Source organism: Triticum dicoccoides, chromosome 6B (genome assembly GCF_002162155.2).
Source record: "Triticum dicoccoides isolate Atlit2015 ecotype Zavitan chromosome 6B, WEW_v2.0, whole genome shotgun sequence".
Classification (NCBI taxonomy): Eukaryota; Viridiplantae; Streptophyta; class Magnoliopsida; order Poales; family Poaceae; genus Triticum; species Triticum dicoccoides.
In genome coordinates this window covers 197,764,229-197,772,772 of record NC_041391.1, presented here as the reverse complement: position 1 = coordinate 197,772,772, position 8,544 = coordinate 197,764,229, and the positions used below count along the sequence as shown (strand labels likewise).

Here is an 8,544-nt window from a genome sequence, read left to right as displayed (position 1 = left end):
TATGCAAGGGACCAGCTAGCTAACTGCGAATGTACACAAGAAAACTGGACACGCAAGGGACCGAGCTGCCCACCAACACGTCTCACCCACTGTCACCCAGGGCCCATGCACTTTTCAGACCCTGGATTCACTAGGAGAGCTTATTTCAAGGAAGCTTAGTAATTGTATAGATGAGGGTAATTCCTTCTTGCTTACATCTCCGCAATAGAGACAAGGCCAGAACAGGAAGCATTCCCCCAACTCTACCCGGCTACCCCAATCGACGCGAAAAATGATCGGAAGAAACACGAGGAGGCATCGACACAGGAAGCTCACATCACATGGCATCATGTCAAGCAATAGATCAGCACCAAAACCAGATAGATGAAGTAGCATTTCCATTCACTTAAGCGTGCATGCGCAGCTCACATCACAGAGCGCGCGTCATCAGAACCACTGACGATGACAACGACGACGACCACGACTAGCATTGGGAGTTTGGGACAGACAACAGCAGCCACATGTAAATGTAACCACCTAGTACATATGCATTATTCAAACCTCTGCATGTGAGAAATTGCAGCGGCCCGTGGGTGCCGCCGTCCCCTACGCCGGCGGGCAGCACAGGCCGCAACAGGCCCAGTGGAAAATGTAGCAGGTGCGGCAGTTGCAGTTTCTGTACTGGCACGCATCGAGCAGGCGACGGCGTCGCGCGCCGTCGTCGCCCGCCGCCGCCGCCGCCGTCCGCGTGGCCATCAGCAGGACCACGAGGAGCATCACGCAGGCGACGAGCATCTTGCTCTTCAACATCGCCGCCACGGCGCCGCCGCTGGAGGCCATCGCTTCAGCTGGCTGCATGCACCCAAAAGAACAACATAATCAAGAGAGGTACTAGTACATACAGTTGCTGTGATAGTATCAGAAGAGGCAGAGCATCTTACGTACGTGGTGAGAGTAGACGGAGTACTCGGCGTTAGCTGCTGGTGCTGGCTGGAGTGGGAGTACTCGGAGGACGGAGGGTCTCTTATTTATAGGCGGAGATGGATCATGGATTGGGATGGAGGGGGAAGCCACTTGGCTGGGATACAACAAGCAAGCCGTCATCGTTGAATCGAGTCACCACTAATTTCAACGGAATGCACGCAGGTCAGAGATGCAGTGTATTTGTACCTAACAAGTGAGGACGCAAGTGGTTCAGCGGCCGACAACTTTTTCATGAGTATATCCAGCTCCAGCTCCAGCTCAAGCAGCCAACGGTAGAGTCTCGTCGACATGCCCTTTGCTGGCTTCTTGTCCGTGAGAGCATCTCCAACAGACGCGGCAAAAGGCATGTTCGCACGGTAAAGTTGAATTTTAGCGCGCGCCGGCTGGTTTCGCATACTCCAGTGGTGGCGGAAACTTACTGCGCGCGGGGAGCGTTTGCGCGCACGCGGGAAAAAGCGGCACGCGGCGTGGCAGATTTGGCGCGCCGCTTTGCGCGCGCCTATAAAATCTCGCGCTCACCACGCGCACAACACACAGTCACGCGCCCTTCCCTCGCCACCTCGCCGCTTTTCCCGCCACCATGCCGCCGCGCCGCCGGGGTTCTTCGGGCTACCGCGGCGTCCGCGAGCGCCCCAACGGGTGGTACTCCGCCCAGATCCAGTCCGGCGACGTCCGGCTCGGCCTCGGCTCGTTCCGGAGCGTGCACGACGCGGCGGCGTGGTGCTTGGACAGGCCCCGGTCGCAGATGAACTTTCGCGACGTCTTCACGCGCGAGCAGGTGCAGCGCGTCGCCCCTCTGCCGCGTCTCATCACCGACCAGGACCGTGCGGACCACGTGCGGCAGCAGCGCCGCCTCCTCATCGCCGAGGAGGACGAGCGAGCCATGGCGGAGTGGCACCGTCGCCACCCGGAGGACGTCGTCGCCGAGAACGAGTTCTGGGCAGGGAGGACGGCAAGGCGCCGCGCGGAGCGTGCCGACAGGCGTCGGCGCAAGGCACTGGCTTTATCGCAGTGCGATATCGTCGAGCACGACGGGCAGTTGATCTTCTCCCCCAACGATCTGCGTTGGTAAGACATGTGGCTCGACACCTCGGACGACACCACCGAGGATGATGATGGTGATGATGATGGCGGCGGGAGTCACCGTAGTTTCTATCTAGTTGCACCGTAGTTCTATCTATCTATACTTTCGAACGATGTAAAATACCTTTGTATCCGTAGTTTCTATCTAGTTTCACCGTAGTTTTATCTATACTATGAACTATGTATCGTATTTATGCTAGAGCTATGTATTGTTTTTTATTTATGCAAAGTTTTCATATATAAAAAATTGTTGTAGCATGCGCGCACGCTGCATTTTAGCACGGCCGCTGGAGCCGCCGCTGCGCGCCGCGCCAAATCAGGCGACGGGCGCGCGGCAAAGTAATTTTTAGCGCGCGGCGCGCCGGGCGCCTGTTGGAGATGCTCTAAGATAGAGTCACAAGTACACCTCCACGTCAGACCACGTCTTTCAGCGGCGAGTTTCACTGCCCAAGTTTTGAAATAACTGCTCCAAAGCAGAGCAGAACAGAGCGTGAGCAATGTCGCGGGTGCTAAGAAAAATGCTAGAATTTCGATTCTGAGAACTAAACTTGCTCCAATGTTAAACTCCTTTTGTTGGCATCTATTTTTAGGCCCACGTGAATATTTGCATTTCTTCATCTGCTTCTCCGGTTCTCCCTCAAAATTTGGACTTGCCTATACCCCGCATGTGGTTAACTCTATTTTTGAAATCTGGCTCTAGGTCTAGAGCTAGAGCTAATTCTAACTTTTTTTCCTGAAGATAAAGGTAGAGCATTTTCTACCCTAGATATTCACCAATTCTAACTTTTATCCTCTTAGCACCACACTTCACAATGGTTACCAGCAACTAGAGTCCTTGGCCTTGTGGGAGTGCTCCGAGGTCTCTACGGAGGGAAATAAATAATAAACTCATAGCAAGGAGAAAACATCTCTGTGTTCCAAGGGAAACAAAATCTGAGGCTTTACAAATCAAGAAAATAAATGTGTACAAAAAGGGGCAAAATTACACTTAGTTGTGACCGATCACTACACTTGTTCCATGCTGGTATGCACTGAAAAGCTGTTCCCTCTTCAGGCAGGGTCTGTCATCTGCAGCACGCGAAGAGGAGCTCCTTGGCGGTCCACGTCACGTCTGCCAGGTCACGCAACGACTCCGTTGTGTCCCTCTTCAGTGGCAAAAGCCCCTCCAAGCATTCTGCCAGGAGGAAATGTCGGCTTAAATGATCGAGAATTCAGGCTTTGCGCGGGCCAGCGGAAGTAAAGTTATTCAGGAAATGAAATTGGTGTTTACACCGGCATAGAACAGATAATTCATTATAAGACCTGCTTAGGTAAAGCCTTATAAATAATTTTTTAAATTCAATGCATGGATCATAACAACTGAATCTGGTTTGAACTGATTATAAGTACTACCTCCCTAAAGAAATATAAGAGCGTTTAGATCACTACTTTAGTGATCTCAACGCTCTTATGTTTGTTTACAGAGGGAGTACTAGTTACCAAATCTACCATCCCAGAAAGCAATATTTTCGAAGATTACGCAGGACAGTGTACTGCAAAGTCTCAAAACTATACTAGGATATAAATTCAGGCTAGCAAACACTAGTGGCAATAGTATGTTACACACGGCAGAAGGAAAAGTACCTGGATGTCTCACAAGGTTCAGCAGCGATAGCGAAGCAAGCACCCTCTCTTCCATAACTCTGTCATAGCTCAACCTATCTAGGAGCTTAGCAGCGAGAACGGAGCACGCCAAAGGCTGGAAAGTGTTGCATCCATGCAATGGGGAGAGGGAGCTGCTCATCCACGCTACCGTTACGAGGCACGCTCGGACCAAAGCTGGGATTCCATCAGATATACAGTTTGACAGCGCCGCGAGGAACCGCTTATTCCCGGTTTTTACCAGCACGAGGGCAAGTTTCTTCAGCCGCTCCTCAACCACCTTCTCTTCTTCCTGCGAGTTAACACAGCATCCGGGTAAGGAAAACCTGAAGTTATGCAACAGAACCATGTTCCAAAAAAACAGGGTTATAACTTGTAAGGCAAATTATACAGCATGGTTTTAAAAGGATGACAGCATACCGCTCGTGCCCCCTTATTTTTGAAAATCTCTGTTCTTCTAAATGATTCCGACAGGGAGCCATCTACGCCTGCTCTCTTTAGTAGCCATGCTTCTGCTATAGGTTCTCCCGAGGATGAAAACCGCCCTGCCAGGAGCAACAGACCCCGAGCGCACTGTTCTTGCACCTTTACGCTCTGTGAACTATGCTCCAAGGCAGCCATGATAGCATCAATTGCTTCCTCTCGGTAAACGCTGTACTGCAAAGGATCTCCCTGCAAGAAAATTGTGATAAGGGAATTTACAAAAGCAGAAAAGCTTGACTGAGCAAAGGAACAGGATGTTACCAGGAGATCAAGCTGAAGAAGCATGACAGCTGCTAATGGATGTTGGACAGGAGGAGCCTGCTGGAGATAGACCAATAAAATTTGCATTGTATTTAAGCAGCCACCACTTTTCAGCTCCTTGAGGAACTCTACCATCTGGCTTGTTCTGGTTTGCATAAAAAAATTGCAAGTTTAATTCAAAGGATATGCTTCTCAGAATCTACACCTTTATCAATAATGTAGAACAATTTTACCTGTTAAGGCAGGTTAGTTCACTCATCAAGTTAAGAGCAGCAGCACTGGCCTTCTTCTGATTTCCTACAAGAAGTTGAACAAGAGGTTCCTTCTTCAGATGATCAGACAAGTAGCATCTACAGCTGCCATCGGCTTGGACGCATGAGGTCAAGAGAGAGATGCAGATTCTGCTTTCACGGGCATCACCAACTTCAAGTCTGCTCATCAGCAGGTCCAAACCACCAAGAGCAATCATCTGCTTTGCGTTCTCGACATTTCTGTCGATGTCAAACCCCGTAAGGAGCTGATCTAGAAAGTAGAATGCAGCCATCTTTGGATAACACTTCAGGGAGGACACAAGCTGCACCTCATCCCCACACTCCAATATGTGCAATACTAGTGGCATCCAGTCCATAGATAGCATCTGCTTGGCTCTTGGCTTCATCAAATAAAGCACTGCAGTTGCCTTCAGAAACAACCCGTTGCTTCTCAGAGCCAGAAGCCTCAAGAAAACCTCAAGTTGTGGATCTGCGTTAAGAACGATCTGCCTATTGACCTCATTTCTCAAAACCAGCTCTCCCATTATCAAGATTGCTGACTCAAGTACTGCATCAACTTTGGAAGTGAATGTGACCTCGAGAAGCCCTTGAATAAAAGAGGGACATGACATCCAAGTTCCAAGATTAGGGCCCCCTCCTAGATTTGAACATGCACTGGCGATTTCGTGCACGGCGTATTCGCACTGTGTAAGACTGTCTGAATTTGATATGATGGAAACTGCTCGTTGTAGACTCACTGTTACCTCGCTGCAATCTAGCTCTTTCTCGACAGAGACATTGCCTCTCTTTGTTACCTTAGGGTGATTAATAACATTCCTGCTTACATCTCCGCGGCACGAGAGTAATCGCAACGAGTAGGATTTGCGTGGAGTTGGTGCTGTTTCCGGAACAGTGCTTTCTTTCCGAATGTCGGACTGCTTCTCTTGTAGCCCAATGTTTCTCTGTCTACTCAAAACAGCATAAGTTAAATAACTTCAAACATATATATTGCCGATTAAATAACTCAGCTTTTGTAAGAAACTAACAATACAATCTGGCAGGCTTCAAAACATCAATGACAAAAGAAATGTAAATGGGCCATGCATGCCTGTGCTTCAAAGCCTTTCCAAGTCAATCAAAATGGTTTTTATATTTGTTAAGACACGTTTACGGGGTCGGGCAAGCACTCAGTTCCATCATGTTAGTCTTGACTGACGGTCTAAAGATACAAACATTCTTGGAACTAAAGTTTCACAACAGTAACTAGCCAAGATAAAGCATTTCTTTTCACCTTCCATATCTTCCAAAACTAATGGAAAGCTGACTCCTTCGTGTGGACATAATCTGGATAGCAAGTATATCTTGAATAACAATGGAACCATAGGTGCAGCTTTACAGAATTTCTCATTCGCAGGTAAGCCAAGTGTAATTTTACAGCAGAAGGAATAAAAAAAAAAAATCCTTGTTTGCTAGGAAAACTACGAAGGGGAGCCTTGGCGCAGTGGTAAAGCTGCTGCCTTGTGACCATGAGGTCATGGGTTCAAGTCCTGGAAACAGCCTCTTACAGAAATGTAGGGAAAGGCTGCGTACTATAGACCCAAAGTGGTCGGACCCTTCCCTGGACCCTGCGCAAGCGGGAGCTACATGCACCAGGTTGCCCTTTTTTTTTTTTTTTGCTAGGAAAACTACAGCCTCAGTATCTCTGTATTGGAAATGTTATACTAGTAAAACTGAGCCATGGCAATATAAAAGTTACATGAACGTGGAAAATATATACTCAGCAATTAAGCAAGTAATACAACAAGATGAGCACGAAGATGTAGGAAAACTATTTACCAGACGCCAATAACAGTAACAATATTTCTGAAAGCACCATAGTACAGTGCACTCTGAATGAACTTTGCAGTGTCAGTTTAGCAATTACCGTTATATATATTTTTAGAAAAATTATGTACTGGAAATGCTATTGCAATGTTCTAACGTGCAACTAAAAACACTGGGCCCTAGTTCAGGCTTGCACCTTAAATTGCTAGAAATGCAGCCAATTTCTCTAGTCCCCACACCATAGAAAACAATTAGGATTCCCTGGGACACAGACAGCTGTCTATCCACATTATCAGAACGGCGATGAGTGAATGAGTGATCATAACTTGTCTCAAGGCATACTGGTAGTCCTAATCAGAGTCACACGCACAAATTTACACCATGTCGCGTGTCGGCATATGGCATATCAGGCTAATCACCATATATAATGGCAAGAAAGGAACTGTTGACTCACATGAGCAAGCTTCTCCATGTTCAAGCTACCTGGATTTTCATCCAATTGCACATCCATATCCAAGACATATTCAGCCTCATCAGGCAGCTTCGCGTCCTCCTGCTCAAACGACGTGCCGAAAACGGCATTGTACCTGTAAAAAACAGATGATCACAAGACATTCTTATACTAATTGACTCATATCAAACAACATAATATCTACGTAGTATAGTTTATCTATTGACGAGGTTCACGCACAGATTTCTGTTGATGGAGCTCGTGCGCAGTGACGACGAGTGCTTCTCCCACTTGTCGAAACTCCAGGGCGTCGAAGGCAATGGCACGGAGGGGATGCCCGGCGGCGCATCGCCGCCGTGTTTGAGCCACTCCTTGTAGTACATTGCGAACTGAGCTGTGCCGCTGTCCATTTGGTCGTTGTACAGCCTCTGCAGGGTCTTCATCCTCATGCTGCTCCGGCCGTCGGCGTCGCCGCAGCCGGCGACGAGCTCGGACTCATGGGCGAGCCAGACCTCGAGATGGAGCAGATGGGGGAGGAAGACGTGGGCCCAGAGGTCCGGCAGGAGGGTTTTGCGGGCCAGGTGGGGCGCGTCGACGAACACCTGGAGGAGGTGGCGCGCCGCGAGGTGGGGGTCGCTCTCCATCTTGTACACGACGGCGAGGTAGAGCTGCGCGCAGGCGGAGAGGTGGGAGTTGGGCACCCCGCGGGCGTCGCCCTCGCAGTCACCGGAGGCGGCGGGGTGTGGCGGCGCGTGGAGCGCAGCGACGACGCCAAGAAGGCGGATGGAGTTGCGCAGCGAGCGGATCTTGGAGTCCCGCGGGGACGGGGCGGCGTCGGCGAGGCGCTCGATGCTCTCGATGGCCAGCTCGAGGTCGGCCAGCAGCACGGCGTGCTCCCCCGCAGCCGCGGGCGCGAGGCACGCGGCGCACTTCTCCCGGAGCGCCCGCCGGAACTCCGCGTCCTTGGAGAACCGCCCCGCGTAACCGGACAGCATCGACACCACCGTGCCCACCGCGTCGTCGCCGGCGGGGGGAGGCGGCGACCCCGGCACTTGCCTGCTCGACACCGTGCGGCACGGCGCGGCGGGCTCGGGGAGCTCGGAGCGCTCCCGCGCGAGCAGGTCGCGGAGGGAGGAGGAGGACGGCGGCGGCGGCGGCGGCATCGCGGTTCTTGGGGCGAGAGCTAGGTGGAACCAGAAGGCGCCGTATGCAGTGCGGCCCTTCTCCGAGGCATTTAGGGGGGAGGGAGAGAGGATGGCAGTGGCACGGTTAAAAGCGCGGGGCCGCCGGTCGGTCAAGCCCCACGGGCAAAGGCACGGCCATGCAGATGCATATGCATGCTCCCATGCAGCGCTGGCGCTGGCGTGGACGACGACAGCGACAAGCAAGGCGTGCCCGTCGGTACGCGGCAGCAGAGACTTGATCGAGAGCTCAACCAAGCTAAAAGCTCTGCATAATTTGGCTGCTTCAATTTTTCCTCCGTTTAGAGCATCTCCAGCCGTTGGTCTCAGGGGCCGCCTAAAATCGCCGCCTGCGGTGAACCAACGCAAAAAATGGGCATGGGGCCAAGTTGGTCCCCAGCCGCCG

At 51.1% G+C, this 8,544-nt stretch overlaps 2 protein-coding genes across 3 annotated transcripts; both read right to left on the bottom strand.

Annotated features, from left to right (window-relative positions):
• Window positions 1–360: 360 nt before the first annotated feature.
• LOC119324773 lies at window positions 361–1,024 on the bottom strand. Of its 2 annotated transcripts, none has more exons than XM_037598547.1 (2): window positions 925–1,024; window positions 361–831 (listed from the first exon to the last, which is right to left on the bottom strand). In XM_037598547.1, the coding sequence occupies exon 2, from the start codon at window positions 817–819 to the stop codon at window positions 586–588; it is 234 nt and encodes a 77-aa protein (XP_037454444.1). In that variant the 5' UTR covers window positions 820–831; window positions 925–1,024; the 3' UTR covers window positions 361–585. The 2 variants fall into 2 exon arrangements, with proteins under 2 accessions (XP_037454444.1, XP_037454445.1); XM_037598548.1 differs by having other exon boundaries at window positions 921–967.
• Window positions 1,025–2,910: 1,886 nt separating this feature from the next.
• Window positions 2,911–8,201, bottom strand: LOC119323573 (putative E3 ubiquitin-protein ligase LIN-1). Its single transcript, XM_037597268.1, has 7 exons — window positions 7,198–8,201; window positions 6,961–7,093; window positions 4,665–5,644; window positions 4,432–4,576; window positions 4,108–4,359; window positions 3,670–3,979; window positions 2,911–3,220 (listed from the first exon to the last, which is right to left on the bottom strand). Exons 1-7 carry the CDS (start codon window positions 8,118–8,120, stop codon window positions 3,111–3,113), a joined length of 2,853 nt encoding a protein of 950 aa, XP_037453165.1. The 5' UTR covers window positions 8,121–8,201; the 3' UTR covers window positions 2,911–3,110.
• Window positions 8,202–8,544: the final 343 nt, after the last annotated feature.